General features: G+C 43.0%; 1 protein-coding gene across 1 annotated transcript in view; it reads right to left on the reverse strand.

The window, feature by feature from the left end:
• Positions 1–1,547: 1,547 nt before the first annotated feature.
• RSPH14 (radial spoke head 14 homolog) overlaps positions 1,548–17,225 on the reverse strand; it is a 76,797-nt gene continuing 61,119 nt past the window's right edge. The window contains exons 5-7 of the mRNA XM_064727130.1: positions 4,501–4,726; positions 2,943–3,079; positions 1,548–1,963 (exon numbers count right to left, since the gene is read on the reverse strand). Coding sequence (XP_064583200.1) covers positions 1,704–1,963; positions 2,943–3,079; positions 4,501–4,726 — 623 coding nt within the window. The 3' untranslated portion in view covers positions 1,548–1,703. The remainder of the gene's footprint in view (positions 1,964–2,942; positions 3,080–4,500; positions 4,727–17,225) is intronic.

The raw sequence follows: 17,225 nt of genomic DNA on the forward strand, positions 1-17,225 counted from the left end.
TCAGTACAGCCCAAGGGAATTCCTGTTGTGTTGGGAGTGTGATGGTTTCATGTTGTCAGGTGTAACAGGGCCAAAGAATTGCTGAGACAAAAGCTGGCATGTGGGAGGGCCCCAGTAGTGTCCATATCTCAGAGTTCACCTGAGGCTTTGTTCCATTTCTGAGCTGTGTGTGTGAGATGGGAACACTGATCCATGGAGAGGCTTTTTTGGGAACAGTTTGTATTGTCTTTAAAGCATTGATCAGGCAGATGCTCAGAACACACTACTTAAGGTCCAAATCAATTTCTTTTAGCCAGAGCAGTTCGGTGTGGATGGTCTCATTTCTCTATCTGAACAAGCGAATTATTTTGGGAATTCACTGAATTATCAGTGAATTATGAGGGAAGGCTGTGACAAGGCTGGACCTGGGTTAAAATGATGATTGTTACCAAGTTTTCCTGCAGTTCTGTAGGAGCAGCTGAGCCTGCACTGTGCTGCTCTAGTCCTTTAGCATGTTATTAAAGCTGCCTGGCCTCTCTTATTGAGTTGGATGCACTCTGGCACCAATATGTATCACGTACGAGTGCCTTATGTGTATAAAAGGCAGAGTTCCTCCAAGATCCTGCCTGGAGGGAATGAATCCAACTGACTCAATACTTTAAATCACATCTTTATAAGAGAGGAAATTCACCCTTTGGTTACATTATGGAAGAGAAGCATTTTAACTGTAATCACTCCTACAGGGAGAGTTTATCCTGTGTGTAAGGGTAATGCAGTTTGCAGTGTGACTGTGGGTTTGAATGGAAAAGCAGCCCTGACAAATAACCCCTTTTACAGACCTGATGCAGCTGCTTTGTAGCTACAATTCTGGATATAAAACTCCCATGTGAGAACAAAGCCCAAGTGAAAACAAACAGGACTGGCTGTGAAGCTGTGCCAGCCACCCTGTCACATCTTCCTTGGTGGCTGAGAATGGCCAGGGCTGTCCTGCTCATTTGTGTTATTTCTTTGGCCAGGCCTCCTGCTGAAGCCTCTTAAATTACACTCTTGTAACTGCAGACAGAAATTTGCAACATGTCAGTAGTGACCAGCCTTGAACTCCCAGTGAGTAAAATGCTACTGAAACTTCTCACCACTTCCTTTGCCCTCAGCTCAAACCCCGAGGTGCTTTTGTTTTCTGTTCCAAGCAATTCCAATTAGGGACCAGAGCCCTCTCCTGTTGGAGAGGCCCCAGCACAGCTTTACCAAGGCTTTAACCTGGTAAAGGCTTTCTGACTTTGCTCTTAATCCCACGCTCAACAAATGTTTGCAGCAAAATTCATGTGAATTCATGTTGTTAGATCAATTTGTCACTATGGACAATTTGCTGGAGGGGTTAATTATGAATCTTTCTAATATAATTAATTATTGATTAGTGTTTGATAGGCTGAGGTTAAAAAAAAAAAGGAGAGAACATTAGGAAGAAAATAAAAGGGATTGATGTCTTGAATCATAGGAAAATCTTGGTAATTAGGGCAACAACTCCTAGTGGAGAATTCCACACTTCCTAACTTTTCTTCTCCATTTTTCTGCTTGTGACCTGCAATATAGATGTGAAACTGTTGCCAAATAACTTTTCAGGAGAAACTGAGCCAGAGTAAGTAAGGAAGAGAGCTCTGGGGTGCTGAAGGTCTCGTGTAATCGTGTACCTTTACAGCCAGACAACAACAGAGGGCAATAGATCTCTAGAAAAGATCGCGGCTGCAGAAGGGTTTCCAGTCGATCACGGTGATGGCGATTTCGGCCGCTCTTTGCACGGCCTCGCTGGGATCATCCAGACAGCGCAGGAAGGTGTCCCTGTGCTCCAGCAGCGCCTGGCGGCCCTCCGGCAGCTCGGCCAGCAGGGTGAGGGCTTTGATTGCATTCAAACGCGCTTTGCTGGTTTCCTCAGCAACCAGCGTCAGTAAAGGTGGAATGGCTGCAGCACCCATGGCTGAGGATCTCCCTGGAGGGAAATAAAGTGGCTTTGAAATGTGTAATGCCATCTAATCATCATCCTCTTGGTCTGACACGTTGCATTCCCTGCCTGGCTGCAGCTCTGAACAGCCCCGGAGGTGCAGTGCACAGAGGCAGAACGTGCTCTTCCTTCAGAGACCAAGGTTGGCTCCCAGCTGTTTGTTTTTAAGGAAAAAGATCTTTCATGGTTAACTTTATCTGCCTTGTACATTAGTATTTCATTTGCAACAAATTATCCAAAAATACATGAGGCACTAAATGATAGAATATGTTTTGGAGGGGGGTGAGGAGTGGAATTTGTTAGATGCCCTTAAGAACATCCTCCAGTCTTTCATTTCTAAAAACACTTCAAAGACCGAGATCCACTCCTGAGTTGTCTTTGGAAGCCCGAGGAAGGTTTGCAGAGGAGGACTGGAACACAACTGCTGTTATTGAGTCTTTTATGTCTAATTACTCATTCATCACACTGGAAATTTAGCAGTTAGTATTTTCTGTGTCATGTAAGTTACTTGGGAGAGCTACAGACCTTATTAATATTCATTGCTCTCCCAGCTGTGAGAGAGGAGCTGCCTCTAATCCCAGAGTGTTTCCTGAGAGCAGCGCTCCTGTGCTGAGCACTGGTGAGTGAGCACAGCTCCAGCTTTCTGGATCTCTGTGTGGTCTGCACTTGAGTGGAAAACGTTCCCCCTCTGGAGGGAAATGATGCAGGTGAGGTAGATAAATAACTTCTTGACCTACTTAAGACAATGAAATGTGAAATATCCTGTCCCCCCCAGGCACTGTGACGAAGCAGCAACAGTTGCTGAAGGCAGTGATAAAGAAATGTCCCAGTCCTAATTTCTTAACGAGCATTAACACTGCCAGAAACTGAGGAACTGGGGAGTGCGGAGGGCAAATGTTTTGTTACCTAGTTGCCCTAGAATTGGATTTCCAGGAGGTACCCCAAGAGAATTGCCTCTGTGTCTCACCCTGAGGTGTAACGAGAGCGAACATCAGCGCTCCCGCTGAGTTCACTTGGACTTCGGGCCGCGCGTCCTCCAGCAGGCTCAGCAGCACGGGAATCACCTCTTCCTCAAACACGGCGATTTTCCCCTCGGCGTGGGAGCTGTGCAGAGAGGATGGGTAAAGCGAGTGAGCCCCTGAGCTGTGCCCGCTGCCCCTGCAGCCTCTGGGCACGCCTGGAGCCGCAGCCCGGTGCCACCGGCGCTGTCCCAGCCGCTGTGCCCCCCGGAGGGACTGTCCTGCCCCGGGCACCGGGGGGTGCCTGTGCCCGTGCCCGTGCCTGCACCTGTGTCCGTGCCTGTGCCTGTGCCCGTGCCTGTGCCCGTGCCTGCACCTGTGCCTGTGCCTGTGCCTGTGCCCGTGCCTGTGCCTGTGCCTGCTGAACCCCCCTGCGGACACGGGCCTGAGGACACCACACCCACCTGCCCTCACGATATTCCAGGCTATTTTTGGGTGATACCTGGATTTTTTAAAAAGCTTTCTATGTTACACTGGACACTGATGGGCAGCTGCATGTAACAGGGTGTAGGATTAAGGGTGTTGCTGATCCTAAGTGTAACAGAATGACAAACCTGGCTGGTGAAGCCTCTAGAGATTTAAAAACCTGCTAAATCAGAGGGCTAAAATGAATTCTTCTCCCAGAGCACTTTTCTCTCTTTCTTTCCAGCCTCTCTAGTGAGGACAATATTTAATGTGGCCCAGCCACTGCAGGGACCTGGAACGTAGCTCATGTCCATATTTCAGTTGCATTTTGCTTTCTTTCTGTGACTTTCTTTCTGTGACTCATGATACTCTTTTCCTCTAATACCTCTGTTATAGGACATGAAGAAATCTGTAGTGCCAGTTGATGTGTAAACTACATCAACTGCAGACCTTTTCAAATTAGACATTTGTTGAACACTTACTATATTTTCTGATTGCAGTACAGTGGACTTAAGTTATTCCTTTAATCCATTCTCTGATACACAAATTTAATATAAAGATTGCTTTTTCTGATCCATCACTGATGTATGTGGCAGCCTGTGGCAGAAAACTATTTCTGTCTTCAATCCCAGTGAAAGTTTCCAAGGATCTCTAATTTTCTGAGAGAGAGCACTTTTCCAAAAAACATAAGGGAGATTCTCCCTACCTCCATAGTGGTCAGAGTTCTGTTTCTACAAGATTATTCATGTAAGATTTTTTTCCTAGCAGTGCTGTTCCAGGAAAAAAAAATTCTGATTCCACTGCCAATACTGAAAACAAACAGAAGGAGAAGGAATGACTGATGAGCATCTGCTTTCTTTAGTGATTTATGGCAGTTAGGAATTTTTTAAGCCCCATGTGTCCTATTTTGTTTTACCCATGTGTGCATTCAGGCTGATGGTGCTTTACATGTGAAATGTGGCAGCTTCAGTGTGTAGTGGAACACAGCTGCAAATGAATGGCATTTATTTACTGCTGGAATTAGTTCTGAATTTACTCCTGAATTTATTCCTGAAAGAATGACTTCTTTCTTGGACTTAAGCATTAGAGATGTTTCTTTACCTGATTTCTAAGAGGACCCAGGCTGCTTTGCTCCTGATGGCTGAGTAGGGGTGTGAGAGCTTTTCCTTCAGCACAGGGACAGCACCAGCTGCCAGGGCTTCAGACACCTCCACACGGAGGCAGTTGGAGAGGGTGCTCAGGATCAGCTCCTGGATCTCATCCAACTCTGTCTCCAGCTTCAGGACCAGTGGGGGAATCAAACCAGCCTGCAGGACACCACCAGCCCCTGCAGAGGGACAGCAAGGGATGGGGGTGAGAGCTGAGTGCAGCTACTGTTGCTACCTGCACCTGCAATTGCTTCAGAGGATCAAAACACATGTGGGAACTCATTTCCTTACCCAGAAGTGGAATTGAGAGATGGAAACTACTCCAACATCCCCTGTTTGTAAATGTATCTCAGCATTGCTTCTTTGGGAAGCTTCCCCAAAGCTCCTCTAAAGAAATCAATACCAGGTAATAACCAACATGACAATTGCTTTGATGTTCCCAGTTTCTCTGTCATACTTCTCCCAAAATTGTCCTTGCAAGGAAAATATAGGAAATATATATCAATTACAAAGTCACCTCCTATGCAGCTTTTCTGACTGTTCTCAACATGAGCAGATGCCAAGACAGACAGAGATGTTGGCCTTTAGAGCTTGTTCTTTTATTCTCATGGTGGTTTCTGGTGGGGGGAAGTCAAGATTTTGGGAACTGTCTGCTTCCTCACACATTTCTTTGTAGTAGTTCTGTCAAGGCAAAAATTTAAATTCTGAACTTTCCAGCAGTCAGTACTCTTGCACTGGCTCCTAAAATATAACATCAAAGGTAGAGAGATCATAACTTGCCCAGCAAGTGATGTCTTTGCTATGAGCAAGAGTCTGATTTGTACCATTTCTCACCCTTTACTAAGTCAACACTCACCAGCAATGCCAGGGGAAAGCAGAATGTACTGTCCACGAGTAACTATGTGAAAACAAAATTCTCCAGCTTGTCTTGTTGCTAAGACTGATTCTTTGGTTGCTATGAGAAATGTGGCTCCTTTCAAAGTGATTCATATGTGGTTAGATAAGGAAGTTTTGTGGATAAGAGTCATCAAGGTATTTTCAAATGGATCTTCACAGCAGAGACAAGTGGGAAAGACATTTTCATGACCCATGGTAGTGCATAAGAAAAATCCCTCACCTTGATAACTGGGTGAAAAACAGGATTCTAATCTAGAGGTTATTCTGTTGTACATATTTCTGAGGCTTTGCTAATACTGAACAACTTCTTTTGGTACTGACTCATTAGGATCCACGTTACAATGCCAAGGCCAAGAAATGCCTTGGGGTGATATTACAGCTTTACTACCTGTGCTGCAATTGTAAGTCAGTTTCTGTGAGAATTCAAATAAATAAGGAAAACCAGTTCCAAGACAATTCACATTGAAGGCTAGCAGCATTTTACAAACAAGGATTTCTCTTTGTGCCAGAAAGGTAAAGCAGGAAAGGAAAGTGAAATAATGTTCTTTGAAGCTGTGGCTCTGTGTGTCACTGCACAGGGGAGTTGCTGCTTTCACTGTGAAAAAAACCCAACCAACCCTATATTGCTCCCTGGAGGAACAAAAGAAATTTCTCAAAGAGTAACTCCAGCCCATTGGTACTGTTCCTGCAGAAGGATGTGATAGAGGACACCTGCACTACTGCTCTGCAGGGGATCTGCTGGAAGGTCCCTGGGAAGGAGCCCCAGCTGGTCCATGACCAGCACCAACCCTCTGGACAAGGCTTGCTGGGGTTTGGGTTGCACATTGTAGGTACAGAATGGTTTTGGCAGCTTAGAAATGTGGCTGGGAAATTCTCCATGCCTTATAGAATGCCAGGCAGTAGGGAACCCACTAGTGAACTGCTCCCAAGGAAGCAGACTAAAGGAGTTATCATGTCCAGAATTCCTTCAGCCACACTTCCCAACAGTCTTTTGAAATGGCCTATGAAATACAAGAATTTTCAAATGCAATTTTTAGAACTCCTCCAGAAGTTTTTCATGAAAACCAACTGTATGGCCTGAGTACATGATGGATCCCCAGACTGCTCACAGTCACTATATGCACTTGTAAATTCTGGGTGGAAGCCAGTACAGAGTGTCAGTCTGGGAGGTAGAGTTTCAGAGGAAGAGCAGTAAATCAGCTGGGACAGGCTCACACTGCCTGTCACAAGCCCCTGTGTGTAGCTTTGACTCACATGGATCCCAGTGCTCCTTGGGACAGTCCATGAGCAAACCCTTTTGCACAGTGCAGACACACTCTGGTTTGAGCACTGCTTGATTTAACCTAACTCCATCAGTCTGTAACAACTGCTGCTGTAGCATTCCCTCTGCCTCCCTCGTGCTGGGAGATGTACTTGGCTCTTTCCTGGTTTTTGTGCTTGCTTTCAAATACTTACTAGCCTTTTTTAACCCACCATGTTAAGTTTCATTTTCACTTTGCCGCAATTCCCTTTTTTTCAGGACTTCCTTGCTAAGTTCTCTCAGTTCTCTTGATCACTTCATCATCATACAGCCAGGAAGTACAACCAGCATTCATGTTTCACTTCTTTCTGTCTGAGTGTTTCAATTATCTTTAATGTATTCCACCAATACATTCATGCAGCCAGGGCTGCTTTCAGTTGCCCTTGGCTTTATTCCTTCCAGTTAATGTTTATTGACCTTCTTTGCCTCAGTCATCCCTCATTCATTGCACTTCATGCCTTCTTTGGGTGCTGGCCTCACTGTGGCACTGCAGTCCAGGGTGTGAAACCCAGCAAAGCCACTTTGTGTCACTTTGTGGCTGTGTCCCAGAGCTGCTAAGGTACAGTGTTGTCTAGAACAGCTTGGATTTTGTACAGCCATTAACCAGGATTTATTCTGGAGCTACTGGTGCTCACTTTGTCTGAACACTTGGGATGTTCTAATGGTTTTTTTTAAATTGATTTTGTTTTACCAGGCTGGGTCTCTGTACCAGGAGCTTTCTTGTCTACTGTTTTTGTCAAGCTGTCTGAGCTCAAATGCTGTCGTGCTATGAGAGGGAGCTTCCCAGATATAAATATAGAAATGAAGATGAATTGTTTGACCTTGTCAAAAGTCTCAGTGTGGTGAGGAGAAAGAGGGTGGAGAGGAAAGGCCATCATCAACAACAAAAAGAGACTACCTAACACTGAGACTGAAATTTCCACGTGGAAATTCGTCATGATTTTCCCAGGGGAACCACAGGTTGAAAGGTCGAGGGAGGGAAAAGGGAGGAGACAAAATCAGTGGCAAGTTGTCTGGGATCACTTGTAAAGGAGAGAGGTCTCACATCCTTGGATCTTAGTGGGTGAGCAATAGGAGGGGAAGGTAAGCTGGGGTTTGGATAGTCCTGTACTGAAAAATACAGTGGCATCCTCAGGATATCGACTTTTTCATTAAAACACTGCCCTTTCAAAGGGGTTTGTCTGTTGCAGAGAGTGTTCTAGATACCCTGGGCCCAGTGAAGTAGCTGGGAAAAATGTTTTCAAAATGCAAATAGTTGCATTTGCAGCTGCATAGTTAACGTCATTATTGATCTGTTTTTCTGAGAACTTGTAATCTTCCCTTGGGCTGCTTTTTATCTGAGCACTCATCTCTTCCTTCTCATAACTGTCTGGCCACTCTCATCCTCCCTTTCCTGATTTTTTTCAAATAGGCCCAAAGAGGAGTTGCCATTTATTCTGTTCTCTCAGTATGGCTGCAGGGCATGTAAACAAGTTCAATTTAGTAGAAGATGAAGGAGTTATTTACAGTCCATAAGAATGGTGTTTTGTTTTGGTTTTCAATTACATAAATCCAATCATATTGCAAATATTTTTCCTTGAAAATGTTGGTTTTTAACTCAAAATGGTCTGGTCTGACGCATGGCCACAAATTGATGACTGGTGTAATAGAACACAGAAAAATAATAGGGAAACACAGATTCTCTGTTGGCACCTTGGATGTGTCTCTGCCATGGTCACACCAGGATTTGAAATGCTCAGTGCAGGAATTGTGCTGAGGAAGGGGCACAGAGGAAAAGCAAAGCAGAGGCAGGGGAAGGGAATCTGCTGCCTGGCACCACAGCCAGCTGGCAGTGCCCTGGGAGCTGGCACTGCCCTGGGGAGCTGGGAGTACCCTGGGGAGCTGGGACAGCCCTGGGGGAGCTGGCAGGCCCGGGGGAGCTGGCACTGCCCTGGGGGAGCTGGGACAGCCCTGGGGAGCTGGCACTGCCCTGGGGGGAGCTGGCACTGCCCTGGGGAGCTGGCACTGCCCTGGGGGAGCTGGCACTGCCCTGGGGAGCTGGGACAGCCCTGGGGAGCTGGCACTGCCCTGGGGAGCTGGCACTGCCCTGGGGGAGCTGGCACTGCCCTGGGGGGAGCTGGCACTGCCATGGGGAGCTGGGACAGGTCTGGGGAGCTGGCACTGCCCTGGGGAGCTGGCAGTGCCCTGGGGGAGCTGGGACAGCCCTGGGGAGCTGGCACTGCCCTGGGGGAGCTGGCACTGGCTGAGGAGCCAGGTGATCCTGCCTGCACTCCCAGAGCAGCAGCTCTCTTGCTGCCCTGCAAGGGTTAATCAGCATTTCAGAGGCAAGAAAGGGTTTGTGACCCTTGTGAGTGCCCCACACATGGCAGACACTGGCTGACAGTGCTGGGTGAGGCCTCCTTGGTGCCAAGGGTGGCACTGGCAGTGACAGCTGAGCACAGGGGGTGCTGCCCCTGCACACCTTCCTTAATGACTCCTTGCTCACCACTGTTTAAACGGAAAAAAATATAATTTATTCTGGGAAAATCTCTGAGTCACCTGTCACAAGAGCACAGTTTATGAACCTTGTAGTAGCTTATTTAATGCTAAGATTCAGCATTTTGATTCTCAGTGCTCCCAGTTTGTGGCTGTGTCAGGGAGCAGAGTGAATATAAAACTGGGAGTGCTCTAAGGCTGGGCTGAACTTTCAGGAGAGCTTGGAGCAGGAGGCAGAGCACACTCCATGAGCTACAGCTCACCTGCCAGAACCCAGCAGCTGCACCAAGACTCCTACCTGAAGAGGATAATTCTCTTGACCTCTTTGAAAATCAGAATATTTTGCTGTTCTTTGCAAGAATAGTTCTGTGTCTGTCCAGGACAATTTGACAGGAACAAAGAACAGAGTCCCAAAGGAGGGCTGTGCCCTCAGAGGCCACCTCCTATCTGCAAGGACTGAGGGCTGGCAAGTCTCTGTTTCCGTGAACTGAGAGCTACTGGGATACTGAGAGAACTGAGGAAAACACTGCAGAGGTTGGATCAGACTAGAAATAGTAAACAGCTCTGGATCAAACCATTTCAGATGGAGGCATTGGCTGGAGGCATTTATCTCATGAGAGCCCTGGGGATTCACCAGGTACAAAATCACAACCTCGACTGCAGTGTCTGCCAGATCTTCATTAAAAATACAAGAGCATTATAAAACTTTATAAGCTTTATAAAACCATGATGTGATCTGCTTTTGAAGCCAATGAGAATTTTTCCAATGCTCAGGATTTTGGGATGCTGTCTGAATTAAAGATGTGACAGAAATTAAGGTTATAAAAATATTAAAAAGTCAGCAGTACCCTGCAGGAGCACATAATGTGGCTGCCTCTGGGGATGATTTAAAAACCCAAAATGTTTCCAGCATTAACAAGGAACAGGAAAGATTGGTCTGATAAACAAGAGGTTCCTAAGCCCAGTAAAGAATGAAAGAGATTCCTGCATATCTTGTTTTTGTTTTTAGAAACTTTGTTTGGAGTGTGTGCAATTGTAATATCAAAGTATCACTGAAAAAAATTAGTACAGAAACTACATCTGATATATCTGCATTATCTCCTCTGGTGTAATTTAGAAATCCAAGAAACAGGTTACTTTAAAAAAAATTTGTCAGTTTGATAGTAATTAAGACTGCCTGTGACCACCTGCTTGAAAGGAGTGGGTTTAATTATTTAAATAATTCATGGCCAATGAAAAGAGGAATAATATCTAAACAATTAAAAAATTTTAGAACAGAATGTATTCTATCATATCTCTAAAAACTCTGAGAACGAATTAGATAGAATAGACTTGTGTTTCACACAGAAATGATCCAAAATGAGAAATAAACCCTGTGCTCTGTTTTTGTACAAGAACCAGCTACAGCCCAAGATCAACAACTGACCAAGACCAGACCCCTCATTCTGACTGAGGGCAGGGTCAGATCCTTCCGTGAAATCCCCCAAAACAGAGATGGAAATTATGAAATGTGCTCTCTGTTGTGATAGTGCATAATCCAGAACTGTGGATTGCTGCTCATTGATGGAATCAGTGCAATCTGAAGGCAATCTCCACAATGAAAGCAACTTTTCCTTCTTTTACTGAAACTATATTGGCTGGTTATCATATACAAGAAAGCAAACAATCAAAATGAAGGGGAAATAATTTTTTCCTAGCTCAAGTTGTTGATAGTCTGCCTGTAAATTACAGGATAAGCTGTACTATCTTTTGCAGGAGTTTTATTTAGCCCTTTGGAACTCCAGGTGCTTGCACCTCCCTCTAAAGTAAAATTCTATATTTCCTAAATTTGTAACTTTATCTATAGACACCCTCACAGTCATCCTGTGTATCCAAATGTGTGAATGTACACAAACAGCATGCATGTCACTGATCTTCCATGCAGATTGATCACACCAATTGGGAAATTGCTTGGTTTTTATTTCTCTGACAAAATATCATTTTTTTAAAAATAATAAAAATCAAAGAAAAAATTCATAAAAATTCACCCAGAGGGTTGGAGGTTTTTTCCTTGCTCTTTTAGTTGAAGAAGGAAATGTCACCCTGAAATTTATTAATTTCCTCTACAGGGAAGACTTTGCCAAAATACATGGAGGAAGGAAAACAATCTGACATGTGCACTACTCCTGCCAAAGCCCTCAGATCAATAAGTGTAGAGAAAATGAAAGCCTTAGGATAATTACTCCCCAAAAGCTGAGCCCCAGCCACTGAGGCTATCCCATTTCTGATTGTCCAAGTGAGAATTTGTCCTTGTTTTGTGCTGCTCAGTGATGGGCACGTGCAGCTCTGAGGTGAGACTGAGAGGGAGCAGTGCAGCCTTTAACCATAACAGACCCTTGAATTTCAGCTGCCACCAGTGCCCACTGTGATATACAACATTTACAGATGGCACTGCATTTACTGTGCCTGACAGAAACCATTCTGAAGAGAACCTGCACTGGCACATCCACAAAACTGACTTAAATCTTGGATTTTGTACTTCACATCAAGCGTTTCCAGCTCCTGTAGCAAGTTTCAGTCACAGAAAAATTGATGCTGTAAGGTGAACATGACATTATCAGTTTGACAAACATTCATATGGTTATTACTTCCATTGTGGCAATTTTTAGAGATTCCTGTGGAGAAAGGTCTGTCTTGTCACAGAGGTTTGTAAAGATGTGTGAGAACTCATTTCCTCCAGAGATTATTGTCTGGCTGGCTGGGGAGGAGGGAGGCAAACATTTGTTTCAGGCAAGTCAGTTGAACAGCTGAGAAACAATTCAGAGCCATTTTTCACTAATAAAAAGAGTTTAAAACTTTAAAGTCCAACTGTCTTACAAGCCCCTAATGTGAGAGCAATGCACAATTGCAAGTTTTCAGAAGTTCTGCTGAGAAAATAGGTTGAAAGAAAAAGAAATCTTTCTTCTTTTGGGGCAGAGTGCCAAATAATTAAAGCAAAATGAATGAAGTTCAAGAAAGAGTTTTCTCAACTATCTTAAATTTCTATACCTGGAAGTTACACCTCTGCAACTGGAATTCTGCATTACAAAATGTCAGTACCCAGCCAAGTGACCATTAGAACATCTTGGTTATCTTTAAGGTTCACCTTCTGTAACCAGTGAATTAACCCCACACATGCTCAGGCATTAAAGAACATTATTTTCAGTTTTGTTCCTTAGGAGAAATGTGTCATTAAGATGGTGAAAGTATTTTCTGAACTTCATAGGACAATTAAATGGCAATCCATCAGAAACAGAGGTATATGAATGAGAATGTTTCCTATAGAGATTTGATTATACCACTGTCAAACATTAAAAATGAGAGGCTTAAAGCAACCAAATATCTAGAATTAATTATGTGTCAGATTCTGAAGAATTTTGTCCTGAAAATTAACATAAACTTGCTTTGAAGATATGAATCATTGCACAGACTGAAAACTGAACAGACTGAAAGACTGCAAATAGTGGTAGAAGAAAACAGGAAGAAATTAATGGGAACATGAATTCAGGCTCATTGTGTAAGCACTTCTTTTTTACATTTTCTCCATTGTTAGAAGGGCAGCAGATATGTCTTATGTGTTATATGATATATTATTTCAAAAATTACCTGATAGAAATTTCAAAGAAGGTGGAACTGGAGAAATTGTAGTGCTGACAAATCCACTGCTTGTATTTGCTGGTCAGGCCTGCTGGCAAAGCTGCAATAAGACAATTTTATCCTACAGTTCACTCTGCTTCCACTGATGCCAAGTGAGCACAACTGACTGGTGAGAACTGATAAAAGCTCCTGAAAAGAAGAATACACCGCTACAGGTGGGTGAAATCCTTTTCTGCTTCAGATGCTCTGGCTTGGCAATTTTGTTTGTAATGAGAGCAGAAGAAACAGATCTAGATTGGAAGCACAGGCCCAGATGGCTGCACGACGTGAGTGGAGCTGGGTGGAGGAGCAGATTGAGCCTCCCCTCTCCACTCACACCTGCAGAGTCCATGTTTTCCATGGGAAGCCATGTTCTTAAGGAAAACTGCTTTCTGTACTCCATGGAAATTGCATTCTGTTCAGACTGAGACTCTACAATGGTGCCTTCCAGTGTTTTTTAGCCTATATTTTATTTCAAGCAGTGAAAAATTCCAAAACCCGAATTGAATACAAGCCTGCCAAGGTGTGGGCTGCTTTGAGGATGATTTGTTTTTTAAAGTACCTCCCCAGTAAATGCTGGGCACAACAGCAAAATGAAGCTGTTACTTAACCTGAACCAAAATATTAGGTCTAGCTTCTGTAAACATGCCAGATTAAGCACAGGCACTTCAACAGTACCACTTATGTGCTTATCTATTAGAACATTATTTACAGAGGATTCAAAACACTGCTAAACAGAAACAGAGAACACACTTTGTGTCTAGTTTGTACTTTCTATAAGTGGGCTGGTAGATAGATGGGAAACTCTCAGAGTTTCTGTAGAGGCAAAACCACCTGTGGGCCTCATGTTGAGTAAGTGGACAATTATCTAAACCAATTACTTAGTCCTGACTGCAATATTACAAATTTTTAAAGAACTGGACTGGCATTTGAAGCCCCCATAGTAAAGCTACCTGGATGATCCCAGTTCTTCTTCCATAGGTTTCCAGAATTACCTTTGTTTCCTCAAAAAAAAATTGTCCCCATTTTAATTTTTTTAACTACCAAATAATTTCTGTGTATCAGACACAAGGAGGTCATAGAACAGATAAAATAACAGTGCCTGATGAAGCTGTAGTTATATGTGGTTCTTACATGAAGTGGAATTATCATACTTAAAGGACACAATAAAATGTGAAGGCCAATTAGAACAATTTTTTCTAAGCATCTATTAAATGATCTATAATCCTTCTGAGGGCCCAGTTTGGTACTTCTTCATCTGGTAAGAACATAAGTGGCAAAACCAAATATATTTGAAATCAATCGATTTCTTTTTGTTTGTTTATTACAAAAAATTTTAAACCCCCACTAAATGCCTACTGATTCCCTCAAGTGGGAAAGCCCTGCTTTCAAGCCACTCCTCAGTGAATATTTAATCATTCTTGTGAAGTGCAAAACCCCCAAGATTGCAGGAGGGAAGAGGGTACCCTAAGAATAACCAACAACCTGTTGCTCAGACCACTTTAATAGATCTGAAGCTGGTACAATTTATTTTAAAACTTTGGTTTCAAAAAATTCCTGGCACTCTTTAATTGCATCTCCTGGTGTAATTCCCAAAGATTTCTGTATTTTGATCTCAGGTGATTTTTCCTGTTCAACCTTTGCTCTGGATCCTTTGTTGCATACTTTAGTAAGTGATCCCTAATTTGGGTTAATGTTTGAGGGGTTTTGTTTTGGTTTCCCCCCCATTCTATTGGCCTTAATAATGAAAAATACTTTAATTAACCTTTCTTTTTAAATCACAGAATAATGTAGTCTTGAAGAACAAGCTCTTTACAAAGAACTATGTTCCTTTATCTTGTTTCGCAGTATCACTGCAGCTTTCTTCCCATGGAGGCTCTGAAGGAACAGGAGTGCACGGATCCATGCCAAAGCCTGGGATAAGCAAGGGCTGCTGTGGAAAGTTCCCTGCACAGGAAAGCCAAGGTATTTCCCAGGGCTCTGGGAGAGCAGCTCTCCTCCAGCTGCTGGATTTAGTGTTGGTTTTCCTCAACTTGGCTTCAGTTGCAACTGCTGATGCAGCAGTGAAACAATGAGCTGCACACACGGTAGGTGCACAATAGACTGTGAAGGGAGGGATGGGAAGCACTCAACATTTGTAGGGTTTGGTTGTTGTTTTCTTTTTAAAGAAGTTCTTTTTTAGTTGATTGTGATGTTAGATGTAATGCATTGTCTGGGTTCACATTCTCAAATGTCTCATGATTTGCTCTCATAGGAAGAGTAAACTGCTGATATTAAGCAAAACCCTCAGTTACCTGAAGGGTGAGAGAAGATAAAAGGGAGAAATCCTGGTAGAAAGTGAATTTTCATCCTAAATGATGAAGCCAAATGAGGTCAGGCTGATACCACCTGATAGAAGGTGCATTCATGATTTTCCCCACCATCTCACAGTCACTGATACAAAGCAACAATATCTCAGATAGATATAAATATCAGATCCCAATCATCTGTACATGATGCTATTTTAAACTCTTCCACGTGAGAAAATTGGTTAAAAATAAAAATACAGCCCTTTTATTCTTCTTTAAATGTTCTGTTCAGTTCTTCATGCTGAGAGAATCACAGACCTGTCTATAAATATCTAACCCAGATCTACAATTGCTTGTTAAAAAGAGAGTGTTTGGTAGAAGATTGAATGAAATACAAAATGTCTTCTATTATTTTTATTAGAGACCAGATGTGGCCTCTCAATTTACCCTCTATCATTTGTAGATGTACATTCACCAAGAACATTGTATGTGTGCATATAAATATTTTCATGTTGTCATGGTATAACAAAGGGTAATTGATTAGAAAAATCCCTATGGGATTTTCCACTTAAGAGCACATTTTTGTTTTAGCACTATTGTCTTCAAAATAAACATGTAAGGATGCATCTATTTTGATTGATCCAGCAGAAAGCAGCAGTGAACAGGCAGGGCTTTGGCTTTTGGGTAATGAATGGCACTGGCAAGGTGAGTGGAACTGGAGCCCAGGAGCTGTGTCTGGGGTGCTGCACCTCAAACACTGCTCCCTCCAAACCCCAGCCTGCTCCGCTGGGGCAAAAATGGTGCCATGGAAAGGGAAATGGAAATCCAGTCAGATTGCACAGGTCCCTAAAATGACTCTGTATTTCCACACAAACTATTCACTTTCTGTAGTTATTTCTGTAAATTCAGTCTATTTACAGAGCACAGCATTCAGAGTCCCGGGCTAAGGACCTGGATTTCTGTGCTGTTTGACTTTGGCATTTAATCACCTGTCCAGGCTATTTGGAGACTTATTTCTCTTTAAATTCCTGTGGGACCTTAGCTACATGTAATGCAATCAATACATGCTGAAAGGCCCTAATTGAGAATTTCTGGATGCAGGACAAGGTAAAACTGAAGAAAACTTAGACATATCTGCTGAGGCATTTTTCAGACAAGTTGGTTTTTAACTCTGCCATTAATCAACAGCAAGCTTCCATATGGTAGTGTTGAAATAACAGCTCCTAAACTTCTCAGAGCTGTCCCATTCCTCAGGTGCTGCATGTCTGTAATTCCTTCAGTGCCAACATTTGATCTATGCTCTGGTGCCTCCCTCAAAGCTGGAGGAAAGCAGGTGCTGTGCTCTAGCAATGGAAAGTGCCTGGAGCTGCTCTCTCTGCAGACAGCATGTGAACGATGATGGTCCCAGCCAGGGTGATGGTGCTTGGTGCTTTATTTCTGCCACACTTGGTTAGAGTGTGGAAGATGCCTTTTCTCACATAGCAAGTACTATGCTAAAGATACATGTAATGTGACAGTTTCTATAGTAACTACTTGTTCTTTATGGGATTGCAGATTAAACCTGTACACCTTGTTATTGTTCTTTTATCCTATTATCTAGACTACTCAGTTACCACAGATACTTTTTTTCTATTCTATTCCCTTGCCAACATAACTATATCAGGGATTTATGCATTTGCAAGTAAAGAGTATATATGAAAAACACAACACTTGAAAGTTTTAAATTGACCACTATTTGATCTTATAAATGCACTGAGATGTTTGTGCATATATATTGAAAGCTAAAATTTCAAAATAAGACTACAGAAATATTTTTATTAAAGCAGGTCAAAATTATGATTTGAATATTCTTGTTTTTCTGGGAGAACAATGTAAGTTATGTATGTGACATTTGTTTTCTAACAAATTTTTCTAGAACAAATTTACCAGTCTAGATGTACTGGCAAACTCTTCTAATGTAAACGACACCTAAGATACCTTATAGGAAAATTTTCTCAATATGGTATACTGATTTTTACATGGAATTATTTCATTATTAGAATTCATCAATGCTACAGCTCTGCT

The sequence above is a fragment of the Zonotrichia leucophrys genome, chromosome 15, assembly GCF_028769735.1.
Source record: "Zonotrichia leucophrys gambelii isolate GWCS_2022_RI chromosome 15, RI_Zleu_2.0, whole genome shotgun sequence".
Classification (NCBI taxonomy): domain Eukaryota; kingdom Metazoa; phylum Chordata; class Aves; order Passeriformes; family Passerellidae; genus Zonotrichia; species Zonotrichia leucophrys.